General features: G+C 36.3%; 1 protein-coding gene across 5 annotated transcripts in view; it reads left to right on the top strand.

Annotated features, from left to right (window-relative positions):
- Window positions 1–18,919, top strand: part of LOC127418761 (polycomb protein SCMH1-like) — a 36,400-nt gene that overhangs the window by 13,001 nt on the left and 4,480 nt on the right. For 2 of the 5 annotated variants that reach the window (XM_051659558.1, XM_051659556.1), the window contains 7 exons: window positions 7,344–7,636; window positions 7,751–7,877; window positions 12,312–12,515; window positions 12,930–13,091; window positions 15,414–15,542; window positions 15,911–16,120; window positions 17,567–17,727. In XM_051659558.1, coding sequence (XP_051515518.1) covers window positions 7,344–7,636; window positions 7,751–7,877; window positions 12,312–12,515; window positions 12,930–13,091; window positions 15,414–15,542; window positions 15,911–16,120; window positions 17,567–17,727 — 1,286 coding nt within the window. The remainder of the gene's footprint in view (window positions 1–7,343; window positions 7,637–7,750; window positions 7,878–12,311; window positions 12,516–12,929; window positions 13,092–15,413; window positions 15,543–15,910; window positions 16,121–17,566; window positions 17,728–18,919) is intronic. The other 3 variants (XM_051659557.1, XM_051659559.1, XM_051659560.1) reach the window with 3 other exon arrangements.

The following is an 18,919-nucleotide window of genomic DNA, read 5'->3' as shown; positions in this document are numbered from 1 at the left end:
ACCGTTCATCCCGTTAGATCTTCAGTGGTGATCTTGTTTATGTACGATCATCGTTAGATCATTTTTGGCCTCAGTGGTGCACTTTGGAAATGAAAAACAGTAATTTGCGATTTAGAGTTTGTGCGATTCGTGAAAATGTTAAATCTACTAATGCCAGCTGTGTGGCAAATGGGTCTTATCACAGCAGATGCGATAACAATGACGGTGATTCCTGAAATATGCTATTCATGCCATATTCTTTATGTTGGCTACACCTCCAAAACAAACCAGATCAGACCTGCATTTCGACACAAGCTCAATAACACTCTGCACAAAGATCTGCACTCTTGCGAATGCTCTCATTAAAAACAAAGCTGTCTAATCAGCATAATAAATCAATTATTTACACCGCGTCTATGCCTTGATTAGAACGGGATCATTTTAGTTTTGTCGTGTTGCTCATTTGCAGTGTATTTAACATCTACGTTCAAAGCGAGCGACGCAATATGCAATGAGTCCAAAATAATTCCAAAGTGCTTTTCGCTCTTGTTCTACAGCTTTTTTTCGAGTCTCAGGTGATGTTTCTTCAGTGTTAATTTTCGTGTGCCACCGCGAACAGAGGTGGGACATAAAGCAAGCATCTGGGCATTCAGACGGTTTAAAACTTGCGCATTAGGATCAGTTGTCATTACTGATAGGACGGAGGATTAATTTAAGCAGCTCTGATTGGCCATTGCTATTTCATTGCTCAACGGACATGTTAGTGATTGGTAAGAATACTCAACCACTGCAAAAACACGTTATAAATAGAAACCATTGAAGCAGCACGAGTTGACTTAAATTGAACGCTGTAATCGTCAGTTTTCGCAATTACATAATCGAGGCAGCCGTAATCGCGATTAGTTTTTCGATTAATTGTGTAGCCCTACATTTACATAAAATATTTTTATTTATTTATTTTGTTGGATTTTTCCCCTTTTTCACCCAATTTGGAATGCCCAATTCCCAGTGCGCTTTTAAGTCCTCGTGGTCGCGTAGTGATTCAACTCAATCCGGGTGGCGGAGGATGAATCCCAGTTGCCTTCGCGTCCGAGACCATCAACCCGCGCATCTTATCGCATGGCTCGTTGAGCGCTTTGCCATGGAGACATGGCGCGTGTGAAGGCTTCACGCCATCCACCGCGGTATCTGCGCTAACTCACCACGCGCCCCATCGAGAACGAACCACATTATAGCGACCACGAGGAGGTTACCCCATGTGACTCTACCCTCCCTAGCAACCGGGCCAATTTGGTTGCTTAGGAGACCTGGTTGGAGTCACTCAGCACGCCCTGGGATTCAAACTAGCGAACTAGCGAACTCCAGTGGTGGTAGCCAGCGTCTTTACCACTGAGCTACCCAGGACCCCACATAAAATATTTTCGATAAAATAGTAAATCTTTGCAATGTACGAAGTAAGGCCACGTCCACACCAATACGTTTTTGTTTGAAAATGCATTCATTCCGCTAGGTTTACGCCTCTCATCCACACTTGAACGTCATTTTCCTCCACCGAAAACTTTCGAAAGATTTTAAAAACGCTCTTCATAACAGCATACTTTGCAAAAAATGATGACGTTAGGAAACTGAAAATGGCAACGGTTTAAAACTTAAACAGTTAGTGTGGACGTTCCTCAGCAGTACACTAGTCTTCCATTTCAAACATCGCTAAAGAAATGTGTACTAATTCGTAACTTTATTTGTTTTTCTTTATTTGTGGTTTATTGTTCCGTAATGCGAATTGATGATACTATAATCTGTAAATTTGCTCCGAGTGAATCCAGATTTTGTGTTTATAGTGGACTCATTTTGAGATGATAATGTTTAAAAGTTTTTGTGGTCATGTGTTGACTAGTGTTCATTCAGTCTCAACTTGAATTTATTGAGTTTCAGCTCCGCAGAAACATTTCGCCAAATTACACAAAACTCTGTACCGCATCTCCGGTTGCAGTGTTTATAATTATGAGTCACATGTTTTGTTGCAAATTAAATGATTTGCTTTGGATCTGGATAATATAGCGTGGCCTGGTGTGTTTATTTTTTCCAGCCATCCAAGTTATTATGTGTAAATGAGATAATTAGCGAGTGAGCCAGTGCAGGTCAGCAGGGATTTGAGCATTTGAGTGAAAATAAATCCAGACTAACATAAACACACACATCTGTGTGAAAAGTCAGAGAATAACCAGAAGAACAGGACGTACGGAGAGGAACAAGTGAAGATCTGTGTGTGTTTACAGTAAAGACTGACAGCCACAGAAACGCATTTAACCGCTGTAACAGAAACACAAAACGTACAAAATCACACACACCGACACTCCTCATATTAAATTAGAATGCAAAGTCTTTTAAAGACCACATGAAATGGCTTGACAAGCGCAGTTTTCGTTCCTGTGTTGACGTATTTTCTAATGAAACCGGATGTTTAGGCACAACACATCGTCATATTATTATTTATTTTTTCAATAACCAATAGAATTTAGTTCACATCACGGCGGTGAAACATAATTTGATACCTGCTATTGTTAGTCAGAGGCAGTTGGTATTGGGGGAGAGGGATTCTCATTCTAGAGAGCATTTGATTGGATAAAAATCTGTGTAGTGCAAGATGATGTCATCAGTGTTTTTTGTCCGTTTTCCCTGAAAGACACTGTAAATTTGAAATCCATTTATCTGCTAAAATATTTTTTTTGTGCATATAGATGATCTCAAAAACTCCAATTTTGGGGTTTTATAGTGTCTTTAAAGAAAACAAATGCTTATTTTCTAAATTCAGGGTTTGTCACGGTCATGGAAAAATATGTTTTCTAGGCCTGGAATACTCTATTGTCTCAGATTTTTGTTCTGTTTTAACATTTTCAGTGGCTTATTACTCGATATTCGTCAATCACTTATCACTTTCACTTTAGAAAAACAATTCAAAGCTTTACTTTTCTTTAAATACATTTTTTTACTTCAAAATAGAAATAAAAAAAAAACTTAAAAGCCCTATAAAAAGATGTTTTAATAACACTAGTAATTATAAATGACTGGAAATGTCATGGTGTTAATTAGTCTAAATGTGCGGTTACCATGTTAATGTTAAAAAAATCAAATCTCTTACCTGCCTGCCTGTAGTCCTCTGGGAGTTGTTTGGAGATTATTTTCACATTTCCTCTACCATGGTGAACTCTACGCCCTCTACACACTCACGGAAGTGTTCTCAGTAGTTCTCTACCCGCTGCATTCATTCATATGTGCGGCTGATGTCTGCCGGTGTGTCGGGATTTGATAAGGAGTGTTTTTGGAAGACTGATCTAACACTGTGTGTGTGTGTGTGTGTGTGTGTGTGTGTGTGTCAGAGGTGAGTTCAGCTGCTTTTATTGCATTTCTATCTCTGTCTCACAGCACTGTTGGAGCACACAGCCTTTATATATCTCTATTGTAGTTATCTGTCTGTATCATTGTCATATTTGGCTGTAGTGTTTTGTTTTGTGTTGTGTTTTTGTATAGAAGATTTTTCATTTTAATTTGTATGTCTTTTAAAAAAACAGTACTGTGTTAAAATGACAGCATTAGATGATAATGGTACTTTGCTATACAGTATATGGTGTTTAATATGGTTGTTAAAGGTACTTTAGAGAAAAACATGCTATTAAATATGTTATAAGTAGAATTTAGTGATTTGAAAAATACGATTTTGTAAATATATGTGTATGTGTGTGTGTATGTGTATGTGTATATATATATATATATATATATATATTAGTGTCCGAAATATATCAGCCGGCCGATATTAGCCTTTCACCGATATATCGGTATCGGCGTATATTTTACCGATTTGCACCGATATGAAAACTTTTTTTCAGAACATGTAATGCAGAAAACAATACTTTAGAATTGGTGTCATAGTGTAGTTTGTCCAGCAGAGTGCGCTCCGACTCCATTGTTTACAGAGCTGACTCTGAGCTGACGGTGGCTCTGCAGACAGGGCATAGTTAAGCGGTGTCTCGGTAAGTTAAGTAGTTTATGAAATACATACTTGAAACTTAATAAACAATGAGTGTTGATTTCATGCTATGTTGTTACGTAGTTGGTGAGACACAATGCTGGAAAGTAAAATAAACAATGTCCGTTTTTTAATCTCCGTGACAACGAGCTTATAGTTAACTAGCTAATCACGTAGCTACTTTCAGTAACTACGTTTCCATCCAAGGATTTTTTTGCGAGAAAAATTTTAGCGCATCAAAATAAAGCTGATGGAAATGCAAATTATTGCTAAAATTTCACAAGTGTCGACATAATATTTTTCTGTTTAACTCTAGCGCATAACCTCTATGTCGATACTTCAAATGTCTCGAAAAACACCTTTTTTTTCGAGAAAATAGCCATTAACGCAAAAATATAGTGTCAAATGACAGAATATACCCCAATCGTTAGCCTGTGTTAATCATGACGACAAGGTATACATCCATAAAAGCTAATTAATTGAATGTGATTATGGATTGATCTGAACGGCATATAGATCTGATTCTGCAAACATGACACTTCCAGGAGTGCCAACACAAATATGACAAGTGCACGGAGAACAAATGAATGGCCACTGTTTGAGATTAATTTAATCGCGGTAGCCAACCGTTTATTTATTAAAGTTGCTTTTATACACCATTCAGAATAATAGACAGCAGTCATGGAATTAGCCCATAATACAAAAAACATTTCTGTGCACAAAGATGTTTTAAATTAAAAAATAAATACACAATATTTGGAGAAAAGCTTCAGTGTGCTTTTTTGAAACACTAACATTGTGTAACATTATTGTTTAGCTTACTTTTGAAAAAATGCCGGCAAAATTCGCTGTATTAAATTAAATAAATTACCAAACGATAAAAACATTAAATTAAAAAAATTAATTACCAAACGAAAAAAAAATATATTTTTAGACCTATATATGCCTTTTGTTTACACAAACTTAAATTCTCCTTTCCCTGTTCTGTAGATGAATAAAGTCGGCTGAAAGACATTTTCTACACTTCAAGACTATAAACTATCAGAACTATTAGTCCAATGCAGAGTTCACTTTCAGAAAACCAGCTTTTGAACATTTTAAAACTTTTTAATATTTTAAATCTAACACTCTTTACCTCGGATCGCATTTGCTGAGCTTCTTCAGAAAATGTAAATTGTATTATGACACTAAAATTAATTTTAGATGATAATCGAGTTCAATTGGTCGTTTAAAGTTGCTGGACAAATATACAGGACATAATGCAGTTGTGATGGCGATGCTTTAGATTACATGATTGTTCAAAATAGCCTATTGAATATCAGGAATGTATCATATATGTAACCCTGATATTACACCGTATACATTTTTATTTATATGGTGAATATAAAATTAATTGATGGATGGTCCTTATACTAAGACTGAAAGTTTCCCGTGGTTCAGGTTGCCAGCTTGAACAGGGCCGTGACGATTCGCTTTCGGGTCGGAACCGGTGGCAACCTGCGGTGGGTGCAACATCAGGACCAATTTTACAGTCCTATCAGAAGGGCAACAGCTCCCGTTTGATTGCAATTCCTCGTCTTCTGATTGCATTTATTTGTGAATTAAAATGACAGTAAGCTGGCTAATTTCAATGAATTGTCTCAATACTATCCCCATTTTACCAAAACTTAGGAGGAAAATGATCAGGGACATCTGGGAGGCGAATTAGCGATAAACACACTTCTGAATGGAAACGGCTTCAGGGCAGATTTCTTTTGCGCTAAACCAAAACTAATGCAACAAAGTGTTTTTTTAAGCATGACATCATCACGCACACCATTTTTATCGATAAAAGACCATTTGAATTGAAACAGGCAGAAGACGGCAAATTTCGCAAAATTTTTTTATGCATTTTCACTTTGTAGATAACAAAATAGTGTGAAAAGTGGATGGAAACTAGTTGTCAGTTGAGTGGAAGCTAATGAGTAAACATGTATTCACCAAACTGTTTTGTTCAGGATTCACAGTTTGCTGCCCCCTTCAAGCGAACAATTCCAGTCATTGCATTTACAAAATGTAATATTTAAAAGTCTGGTTTTCCACCGTTGTATGTTTCCCCTGAACGTGTATAGTAGAATACGGTGTAACACCACTGCCGCTGTTTATCTTGACTCGGCAGTATTAAAATAGTCAGCATTTGACTGATACTAAACAGTAATACTGTAAGGTGCGTGAGAAGTGCCCGACAAGACAACCACATCTATGGCAAGTGCTACAGGAAGTGTGGGGTGAAATGTCACCTGAGTATCTGGACAAACTGACAGCTAGAATGCCAAGGATCTGCAAAGCTGTCATTGCTGCACGTGGAGGATTTTTTGATGAGAACTCTTTGAAGTAGTTTAAGAAGTTCTGAACATTTTTTTTTTTTTTTTTTTAAATTGTAATAGTAATTTTTCACGTTATTAAAGTCCATTGTGATCAGTTGAATGCCACTTTGGTGAATAAAAGTACCAATCTCCATAAGAGCAAAATCTGTACATTATTCCAAACTTTTGGCCGCCAGTGTATATATATATATATATATATATATTACAGTATATGCAGTATTTTTTGCAGAGAGCCAACTTTAAAAAAGTACCATAGTATTACACTGTTTTTTTATTTACATTTACTGTGGTAATACTATGCTATAAATGCATATGAAGTACCATGAAAATATTATACAACATGGTAAGCACTTAGGGCCATGGTATATTTTCAAGTACCCTATTATTTCCAGCTGATACCATCAGTGTGCCAGATACCAAAATCTGCCAGTTCAGTATTTTTATTTCTAGTTATTTTCCTGTCCTATACTCTCTCTTTCCCTCTTTAGGGCAGTAGGTCATATTGTAACTGAAACCCGTCAGTGTGATTGCTGCCATATGCTCAAGTATGAGTGCTCAGATCTCTGGCAAACTCTTTAAGGGCTTTTTTGCTCCTGCATGCCCTTTAATTTACTTGTACTAAAGCTATTTAGGGCAAACACACAGACACACATCGCCCTCCTACTCAACGCTCTCAAGGGCTTTTGTGTGTGTTAAAGGACATTATGTTTTTAAAATCTAAAAGTGTGTGTGTGTGTGTGTCTTGTCTAAAAGTTACTGTTTTTTTCTCAAATACAGTACAATATAGGGCTTACAATTTTTTTCATTTTGAGTTAAAAGAGGTGCTTCCTCTTCTGAAGCCCTGTCTTTGGCAGATGCCTGAATACAGTTTAAAATCCTGATTTGTGTGATGTTGTTGTTTGTTCTAGCAATAAACAGTCAAATAAAAAGCTTCAATTGAAAAAAAAAAAAATAATTGTATTTTTTTATTGCAGTCACTCTTTCGAAACCTCTTCCTGCACCGTCCTCCTCTTCAAACTCTAAACCAATGCGGCGCTCCATGCCGTCTCCATACCGGCTGCCGACACCTCTTCCCCCACTCCCTGTGAGAAAGGGCATCAGGGGGCGGCGACCGAAGAGTGAGACTATCGCGCTTCTGAAAGCACTGGCAGCTTCCACCGCTGCCCAGGACGCGGAAGCACCAGGGGGTGCCACACCCCAAACCATGCCCGTCTCCCAGCTTGAACCACGCCTGTATAAGAAGAGGGGACCCAAACCGGGAAGCAAGGTAACGTTAGAGTAGACTTGAGTGTATTTATTAAAGTCACATTTGAGGACAGTTGTTGAGAGTTTAATTTGGTGAAGTGCTGTAGTAGAATAAGTATTCATTTATGTTTCTCAGAGAAAGTACAGATTTCTCCAGAGCCCCATGTCTATAGCTGCAATCTCAGACACCAGGGTGCCCACGACACAGATGCCCAGCGATGGACACTCACCTTTGGGCTGCCCCTCATCTGTGGTTTCAACTGGTAAATAAATGTGTTCACTCACAAATACATCTTTTAGTATTCTTCACACCAGCGCACAGGGTAATCAGATCTTCATCACAATATTCAGACAATATAAACACAATAATAAGATCAAATAACAATCTGCAATAATCAGACCACATAACTGCAATATCATAATAATTAGACTACTAACCACAATGATCAGATTATATATCTACTATAATAAGACTATCAAACTGTACTAATCAGAGTAAATGTACAATAATTCAACTGTATATCCACACTAATCTGACGGCAATAATTGACTATATAGCTACAACAATCAGACTATATATCCACAATAATCAGACAGCAATTATAAGACTATATAACTAGAATAATCAGGCTTCATAACTGTAAAAATCTGAGTGCAGTAATCTGACTACTTAACCACAATAATCAGAAGGCAATAATCAGACTGTTTAACCACAATAATCTGATTACATTACAACAATAATCAGACTATATATCTACAATAATCAAACTACAGTATACATGTCCACAACAAACAGATGGCAATAATCAGGCTACATAATTACAATAATCTGTCTATATAACCTCTATAATCTGACTACAGTATATAACCTCAATAATTAGGCTATATATTCACCGTAATCAGACATCAAAGATTAGTAGCAATATTAGCCTTCCATCGATATATCGGTATCGGCGTATAAGTTTACCGATATGCACCGATATGAAAACTTTTTTCAGAACATACAATGCAGAAAACAATGCTTTAGAATTGCTGTCATTACGTAGTTTGTCCAGCAGAGCGCACTCCGTCTCCATTGTTTACAGAGCTGACTCTGAACTGATGGTTCTGCAGACAGGGCGGCGTTCAACGGTGTCTTCTCGGTAAATTGCTTACTAGTTTATGAAATACATACTGGAAAGTTAATAAAAAATGACCCCATCATTTTCCCTTTTCAATATAACTAATATAACGTTAACCCTGTCCCTGACAACCATGTCACTCATGTCTGTTTGCTGTTAGCCTGGTTTGTCAATGCAGTCAGTAATGTAGCAGATTGAAAGGTAAACATCAGAGCATCTTTTTGCAGCTCAGCAGACAACGGTGTGGTGGTGGATTGTGTCTGTTGAGTGTTGATTTCACGCTATGTTATTACCTATTTGGTGAGACACAATGCTGGAAAGTAAATAAAGTCCATCTTTTACTCTCTGTGACAACGAGCTTATGGCGAACTAGCTATCCATGTAGCTACTTTCATTGTTGTCAGCTGAGTGGAAGTTAAAGAGCACCTATTATGGCTTTTCAAATATTACCTTTCATGTAGTGTTTCAAAAATCAAAGTGCACAAAATATGGAGTTATTGACTCCCAAAAGAAAGAACCGATTCTGAACACCTGAAACGAGTCTTTAGTAATTCCAGACTTACTTCTTGTACTAACCTACGTAATTTGGTAACAAAAACCCATCGATGGTCTGTTAACATGTACAGCCAGTGCACGCTGTTAGCCTGTTAGCCTCTGCTAACCGGCTAACTCATGTTATTGTCAAACTACATATAAACTTACCACAGAGAAACGTCCTGTTCTTGTCGTGCTTGCAATGGTGGTTCGGGTTGATCTTCCGATGTATCACTATCGGACTCGTGCTCAAATTGGTAAGGTAAAACAGACATTTTTTCGGACGGAGCTGAAACTCGGATATGGTAGTGGCCGTTTCCTTTCCGACATGCGCTGTAAGCAATAGACCAATCACAACAGACTGGGACAGCTGACCAATCAGAGCAGAGTAGGCTCTCTGAAAGGAAGAGTTTTGAATGAATCCTTTAGAACGGGTCATTGAAGGAGTTGTTTTTGACACTGGGGAAAAAAAGGTAATCCTGCATTTTAAATTATGAGCAAATTAAAGTGTTTTTTGACCTCAGTTGCATGTAAATCTATTGTATGAGACCTTTAAAACAAAATTAGGCACATTTAAAAACCATAATAGGTGCACTTTAATGAGTAAACATGTATTCACCAAACTGTTTTGTTCAGGATTCACAGTTTGGTACCCCCTTCAACCGAACTATTCCGGTCATTGCATTTACAAAATGTAATATTTAAAAGTCTGGTTTTCCACCGTTGAAAGTTTCCCCTGAACTTGTATAGCAGAATACAGTAACACTACTGCCGCTGTTTATCTCTTGACTCAGCAGGTGTAAATGCTTCTTGTTTTACAACCTGCCCCTAATTGACTGGCAGTATTAAAATAGTCAGCATTTGACTGATACTAAACAGTAATACTGATGTTTATTTAGCTATTTATTTTATTTTTATTTATTCTTTATTTTAATGGTCAGCAATTGACTGATACTAAACATACAGTACTGATGTTTATTTAGCTATTTATTTTATTTTGTTTATTCTTTATTTTAATGGTCAGCATTTGACAGATACTAAACAGTACTGATGTTTATTTAGCTATTTGTTTTATTTTTATTTATTCTTTATTGTAATGGTCAGCAATTGACTTATATTAAACAGTACTGATGTTTATTTGGCTATTTATTGTATTTTTATTTATTCTTTATTTTCTCAAATGTTCATTTCTAGAATTTGTTGACAATGTATAATAATAATGTCAAATATTCTTTTATAAAAATATTTGCTTAAGAAAGCAGTCTTCTGGGTACCTTTGCATAGTCATATCGGTGCAAAATCGGTGAAAAATCCACATAGAATAGGTCTGTTTTCATTCCAGCTCAAAAATGAACTATATCGGCCACCATATCGGTAATATGTGATTTTTCCCTCTCTAAAATCAGTATCGGTCTAAAAAAAATCCCATATCGGTCGGGCTCTATCAATGATAAGACTATATAACTACATTTATTTAGGCAACATAACTGCAATAATCAGAGTACAGTAATCTGACTACACAACCACTATAATCTGACTATATATCCACAATAATCAGACAGTATTTATCAGACTATATAACTACAGGTTACATAACTGCAATAATCAGAGTACAGTAATCTGACTACATAACCACAATAATCAGACTGTATAACCACAATAATCAACAATAAATCCACAATAATCAGAATGCAGTAATAATAAACGATATAACTAGAATAATCAGGCTAGATAACTGCAATAATCAGAGTACAGTAATCGGACATCATATCCACAATAATCAGACAGTAATAATCAGACTACTTAACCACAATCATCTGACTACAAAACCACAATAATCAGGTTATATAACCACAATAATCAGATGGCAATAATCAAACTACACAGCCACAATCATCTGACTATATAACCTCAAAAATTAGACTATATATCCACCATAATCAGATGACAAGGATCAGACTATATAACTTCACCAATCAGGCTACGTAACCTCAATAATCTGACTATATAATTACTATAATCAGACTATACAACCACAATAATCAGACTATACAACCACAATAATTAGACAGCAATAATCCGAATATATAACTACATTAATCAGGTTACATTACTGCAATAATCAGAGTACAGTAGTCGGACTTCATAACCACAATCATCAGACTATATAACCATAAATATCAACTATTATCCACAATAACGGGACCTGGGTAGCTCAGTGAGTAAAGACGTTGACTACCACCCCTGGAGTTCACGAGTTCGAATCCAGCCAGGTCTCCTAAGAAACCAAATTGGCCCAGTTGCTAGGGAGGGTAGAGTCACATGGGGTAACCTCCTTGTGGTCGCTATAATGTGGTTCGCTCTCGGTGGGGTGCGTGGGGAGTTGTGCGTGAAGCCTCCACACATGCTGTGTCTCCGCGGTAACGCGCTCAACAAGCCATGTGATAAGATGCGTGGGTTGATGGTCTCAGACGCCGAGGCAACTGAGATTGAGGTGAGTCACTACGCCACCACGAGGACTTAGAGTGCATTGTGAATTGGGCATGCCAAATTGGGGAGAATAGGGGAGGAAAAAATTAAAAACCTATTATCCATGATAATCAGACGGCAATAATCTGACTACATAACCACAATATTCAGACTGTATTTCCACCATAATCAGATGGCAAGGATCAGACTATATAACTACTATAATCAGAGTACATTAATCGGACTGCATAACCGTAATTGTTATACTACGTAACCACAATATTCAGACTAAATAACCACAATAATGAGAGTACTGTACATAATCACAATATTCAGACTGTTCGCTGTACAACCACAGCCACATCAGTCCAATTGATGATTCTACATAATCCTTATAGTCGGGCTACATTGTTCAAACAGACTGCACATCTGCCTTACACACAGCACTAACTGTATCATGTCACTGTCATACTGAGATGAATAATGTTCTGTTTGGATTCGTTTTAAGAATGTTAAACTGGTTTCTGCACAGTACTGTTTATTCATGCATTTCTCTGTCTATCCCTCTATCAGTGTGTGTTTATGTGAACAAACACGGGAACTGTGGGCCTCATCTGGACCGTAAGCAGGTTCAAAGGCTGCCGGATCATTTCGGTCCAGAGGCCGTGAACCTGGTTCTGCAGCAGACGGTCCAGGCATGTCTAGACTGTGCATACCAGCCCAAAGTTCTTCTGGGATGCCTGCAGAGTCAAGGTGGTGGAGGAGAGGTGGTCAGAGGTATGAACAAACATTTAAAGTGATAGTTCACCCCAAAATGAAAATTCTGTCATCATGTTATCACCCTCGTGTTGTTGCTAACCCACATTACTTTTTTTCTTAGAATGATCACATATATATCAAAAAATGATAACATATGATTTTATTAGCTCTCTGTGGTGAAATGCACATCGTTTCTATGTAAATTAGACTTATTATAGAGTGTCTTATTCACAAAATTTGCCTGCCGCAATTAATGCTACGCTGCTTTCTGCCGGCGGTAAGCACAATTTGAAGATATTGAAATGTTTGTTTACATTTTGTAGTGATCATGCCAGCAGTAATTCATCAAATGATGAAGAGTGTTTGTGCCATGCAGGTTGCGTGAATTCCCCCCTTTGTGTTGTAATATTATTGTTATTTCTCTCTGCTCAGTCCGAACAGATGGCGGGACGCGGTTAGTGAAGCTTCCATCTGCATCCAGCGCTGCATTCGTGTTGCGTTTTCTGGAGCTTGTGTGTCAACACCTGCAGTGTGATAATCTGTTCAGCAGTCAACCGTTCAGTCCACACAACACCTATGACCGCTCTAAATCAGGTATACACACACACACACACACGTTAAACCAAACATCATGACTCTGTTTCATAACATAGTGAGCTGCCTGTTAAGTGTGGTTATGTTTGTGTGTAGTTAAAGAAGTGATGATGTTTTATGTTTGTTTGTTTATAGAGATGTGTTTGTTTAGTTAAAGAGGAGCTGTTGTTTGTGTTATTAAAGAGGGGCTTTTTTTGTGTGTGTGTGTAGTTAAAGAGATTTTGTGTTTGTTTGTGTGTTGATGTAGTTAGAGATGTTGTATGTATAGTTCCTATTTAACTTATTTTTTTTTTACTTGTTTTACTCTTTAGCTGTTGTTTGATTGTTTATTTGTGTAGTTAAGTATGAGCTGTTGTGTGTTTGTGTAGTTAAAGTGATGTTTGTTTGTGTAGCTAAAGTGGCACAGTTGTTCGTTTGTTTCTGTAGTAAAAGAGGAGCTGTTGTTGTTTGTTTGTCTAGTCAAAGAGCTGTTGTTTGTTTTTTTTGTGTAGTTACAGAGGAGCTGTTGTGTGTTTGAGTGTCCTGTGTAGTTATGCATGTTTGTTTGTGTAGTTAATGAGGTGCTGTTGTTGTATGTTTGTTTGTCTGTTTGTTTAATTTAATATGAGCTATTGTTGTTTGCTGGTTTGGTTCTTTATTTGTTTAGTTAAAATAGTAGCTGTTCTTTGTTTGTGTAGTTAAAGAAGCGCTGTTGTTTTTGTGTTGTTATAGAGGAGCTGCTGTTTGTTTGTTTGTATAATTAAATAGGAGCTGTTGTTGTTTGTTCGTATAATTAAATAGGAGATGTTGTTGTTTGTGTAATTAAAGAGGAGCTGTTTTTTTGTATAGTTAAATGGGAGCTTTTGTGTAATTAAATATGAGCTGTTGTTGTTTGTTTGTGTAGTTAAAGAGGAGCTGTTGTTTGTTTATTTGTGTAGTTAAAAATGAGCTCTTGTTTGTTTGTTTGTTTGTGTTGTTAAAGAGGAGCTGTTGTTTGTTTGTGTAGTTAAAAAGGAGCTGTTGTTTGTATAGTTACATATTAGCTGTTTTTTGTTTGTGTAGTTAAAAGGAGCTGTTATTTGTTTGTTTGTATAGTTAAATAGGAGCTTTTTGTTTGTTTGTTTGTTTGTGTAGTTAAAAAGGAGCTATTGTTTGTGTTGTTAAAGAGGAGCTGATGTTTGTTTGTTTGTGTAGTTAAAAAGGAGCTTTTGTTTGTTTGTTTTTATAGTTAAATAGAAGCTTTTGTTTGTTTGTGTAGTTAAAGATGAACATTTGTTTGTTTGTATAGTTAAATAGGAGCAGTTGTTTGTATAGTTAAATATGAGCTTTTATTTGTTTGTTTGTTTGTGTAATTAAAAAGGAGCTGGTGTTTGTTAGTTTGTATAGTTAAATAGGAGCTTTTGTTTGTGTAGTTAAAGAGAAGCCTTTGTTTGTTTTGTTTGTATAGTTAAAGAGGAGCTTTTGTTTGTTTGTTTGTATAGTTAAATAGGATCTTTTGTTAGTTTGTATTGTTAAATAGGAGCTTTTGTTTGTGTAGTTAAAGAGAAGCCTTTGTTTGTTTTGTTTGTATAGTTAAAGAGGAGCTTTTGTTTGTTTGTATAGTTAAATAGTGTCTTTTGTTTGTTTGTGTAGTTAAAGAGGAGCTTTTGTTTGTTAGTTTGTATTGTTAAATAGGAGTTTTTGTTTGTTTGTGTAGTTAAAAAGGAGCTGTTGTTTGTTTGTTTGGATAGTTAAATAGGAGCTTTTTTTTGTTTGTGTAGTTAAAAAGGAGCTGTTGATTGTTTGTTTGTTTGTATAGTTAAATAGGAGCTTTTGTTTGTTTGTGTAGTTAAAGAGGAGCTGTTGTTTGTTTGTTTGTTTGGATAGTTAAATAGGAGCTTTTGTTTGTTTGTGTAGTTAAAGAGGAGCTTTTGTTTGTTTGTTTGTATAGTTAAATAGGAGATGTTGTTTGTTAGGGTGTATAGTTAAATTGGAGCTGTTGTTTGTTTGTTTGTTTGTTTGGATAGTTAAATAGGAGCTTTTGTTTGTTTTGTTTGTATGGTTAAAGAGGAGCTTTTGTTTGTTTGTTTGTATAGTTAAATAGGAGCTTTTGTTTGTTTGTGTAGTTAAAAGGGAGCTGTTGTTTGTTTGTTTGTTTGTTTGGATAGTTAAATAGGAGCTTTTGTTTGTTGGTGTAGTTAAAAAGGAGCTGTTGTTTGTTTGGATAGTTAAATGGGAGCTTTTGTTTGTTTGTTTGTTTGTTTGTATAGTTAAATAGGAGCTTTTGTTTATTTGTTTGTGTAGTTGAAAAGGAGCTGTTGTTTGTTTGTATAGTTAAATAGGAGCTTTTGTTTGTTTGTGTAGTTAAAGAGGAGCTGTTTTCAGAATCGTCGTCTCTGAACAGAGGTGTGAAACGGATCTCCAGAGATTCTCCACCGTACTGCGCTCCTCTCTCCCCAAAACTCCTTCACACAGACACACACCCCTCAGAAGGTATGCGAAGTGTGTGTGTGTGTGTGTGTGTCAGGTTAAATAATAATAATAAACGTAATTTCGAATTATTCTTCAGTTAGTAAAAACAAAGGAAATACATGTTTATAGTAAGGCTCTTTCAATCAAAATCTAAGGGGTAATGTACAGCACTGTGAAAAAACATTTAAAATCTGAATTTGTCGTACTGTTTCCAAGGGTATAACCATAACTCTTGAGAAACGCAAAATCAGATATTTCAAATTTTTGACATGATTAACTATAAATAATCAACAATTCATTTACAGACAGCCCTATTATAGTTTACTTATAAAAAACAGAATGTTTTGTTACTCTAAAGAGAAATATAATATGTGTGTGCGTGCGTGTAGCAGAGACTCTTCCTCCCGAGGAGAATGGCTTACTGAAGGAACAGCGCTTTATGGACTCCGCCTCCAACTCAATGACGCCCCGCCCACAGACCTCGAGAAGCACCTCAGACTATCAGTCTCCACCCAGCAGCCCGTATTACCACGGAAACGGCCCACCCCTGCGACGACAGGCCTCCAACCCCTCCACACAGACACACAGACGAGTGGAGGGTGTGTATCTCTATATCTGTGTGTGTCTGTGTGTAGCTTTTCACGATCAATTTCCACCCTCTCTCTGACCCCTACAATTAAACAGGCTGTTTTTGTAACTGAACCATTGAGACTTTAATATGTTATGATTGGCTAACCTCTGTCTACCGATATTGTTCATAAATGGGTGTTGATATGTATATGTGGGTGGTGGTTATTCTGTATATCTCAACATTTTCAGCGTTTTGACAATGTTTACACATCTCAATATATATGTATATTCTCTAAACCATGATTTCAACCAACAGCAATTATAGTGAAATTTTTTTTTTTTAACTAATCAAGGTACATTTTGTTTCATTGAATGAACAGAAAGAAGACTATTGAATCATTTTCAGTTAAACTGTATACACCAGTATAAAAATATATAGTAATAAAGGGCAATTTTTACCTAAAAATATTTGTATATAAGAGAAATGCCAATTTTCCAGCCTTTTTTTTTTATTTTATTTTTTTTACTAAATGAACACAAGAATGATATTTAATAATTTTCATTTATACAGTATTTTATTAAATAAACAATACATGTTTTGAAACAGCAATATGTATCTACTTATATTTTTACTTAATATAGTAAAACATTCTTGGATATTTTTGAGTAATGACTAAAATTAATCGCCGCATTAGAGTTTTGAATCGATTTAATTAAAACGGACAGTTTGCACCAATTCGCGAAAATTAATCGAACTTACCAACTCATGATCACCATACGTGCGAGTCGCAACACAAGGAAAAATTGCGAAATTAGTCAAATGACAGGAATTCAGGTCTTCTGGAATTTTAATAACGAAAAATAAAAGTGCATTAAAATCATTGCGTTATATTTTTATTGCATAAAAAAGCTGGAAATGGAAACACCAAGATGCAAATAAAATCTTCAAAATGCTCGCTTGTGGCGGATACATTTTCACTAACATAAGAAGACGTGCATAAACTACAATCTGAACACATTTACTGAATACATTCCTATAGGCATATAGATGCACAGCAAACAAATCAGTTGACTGAATTCATTTAAAATACTAGAGCTAAAGCCTGTCACGAAAATGATTGGCTACTACTACCTCCCAAGACTGTGATGCGCTTTTGTTCCCAGACATAAGACATCTGCCACCAATCGCAAGCAAACACGAGGTTTGTTAGAGCGTTTTGTTTACACACTCTAAACCGCAAGTAATTTACTACCTTGAACAAAAGAGCTGTATGGAAACGTGACTAACGACACTTTTTTTTTTAAGGCCTTCTCGTTTCTGTAACACTCATATTAAAAGTCGCAGATCTGAAAAAAGGCCTGCAGGAGATCAGAAAACATTAAAGACAGACAGGTTAAAGCCAGGCTGAGAAAACAGCATTAGCATGATCACATTAGCTTTGCTGCAAATCAAATTTCTCTCTTTCTGTCTTTAGCAGCCAGCTCTACCACGGGTCCTGAGGCCGCGGCAGATTGTGTCGCTCCCAGAACCCCAGGTCGGAGTCCCTCGTCCTGGTCCATAGAGGAAGTGATGCAGTTTGTACGAGACGCTGATCCGACAGCTCTGGGTCCACACGCAGAACTCTTCCGAAAACACGTGAGTGATTTACTGACCATCCTTCGCACTCTCTCTGCTCACCCGCGGCTTTATTTCTGACTCTAAATCAACTGTAGTTCTCGTATGGCGACATGTATCATGTGTGTTTAGAATGATCCAGCCAGACTCAAGTTCATCTTTCTACAAACACAGACACTGTCTGGACAAACTCACATCTGTGTCTACACACACACACACACACACACACACAGACTAAATAAACGTAGCAATGCTACTGAATTAATTACATTGTTCAGTAGCATTGACAGTAGCTCAGAGGTTTTAAAACAGTGAAGCTTGTCTAGTAACAAGTAGCGGTGTAATGTAAAATCAAGCATCCGATTGAGTCTTGGTTGTTTTGATTCCGGAAGTCTGTTTCCCATTGTTTTTTGCCATAAGAATTTCAGAAAAGAGTTGTAAGCCATGAACCAAATCAACCAGCTCTGAGGTGAATCACAACATTACAGACTTTGATTTGAAGTAGGGCTGTCACGATTATGACATTTGGCTGACGATTAATTGTCAAACAAATAATTGCGATTACGACGATTAATTGTCTCTTTAAGGACTTTCACGATTAATTGTCATAGTGTGCTTTTTTCTTCAAGTGTGCTTCACACAGTACACCTTAAGAAGTCATTTTTATTTGACTTTAAATATATAAAACAAATAATAAAACAGGGGTATATTATTTCTTTTTAAGGCTTTAAAAACTTATGAATGACATGAAAAATTATGTTTTAAATATCAAAATATTTCTAAATACTTCAAATATGTCTCTCTTTAGTTTTGGTCAACTTTAGTTTTTGGTCAGTTTTACATTTACACTAGGGTTGCAACTAACGATTATTTTGATAATCGATTAATCGGACTGTTAGTAGAACGATTATTCGACTATTCAGCGATTATTGCAACGATTAATCATTAGCTCTTAACCGATTATTCAGCTTGTGCCCCGACTTAAAAGGTTGTATTAAACATGCTTACAATAAAGAGGACAAAATCATCATTTAATTCAGTATTCACTGAATATTATATTCAACATTCTCAGATAATCTTTTTCTTCTGCAGTCTAGCTGCTAAAGAAAATGTACGTTTAATGACGTAATTGAATTCAAATGATGGGAAAATATCGAATTATTGATTTAAAGTTTTTGATTTGAAGAAACAACATACTTTTAAGTTTATTGCA

The sequence above is a fragment of the Myxocyprinus asiaticus genome, chromosome 28, assembly GCF_019703515.2.
Source record: "Myxocyprinus asiaticus isolate MX2 ecotype Aquarium Trade chromosome 28, UBuf_Myxa_2, whole genome shotgun sequence".
In the NCBI taxonomy this organism is placed as follows: Eukaryota; Metazoa; Chordata; class Actinopteri; order Cypriniformes; family Catostomidae; genus Myxocyprinus; species Myxocyprinus asiaticus.
The sequence above is the reverse complement of the archived record's forward strand: the minus strand, read 5'-3'. Positions and strand labels throughout refer to the sequence as shown.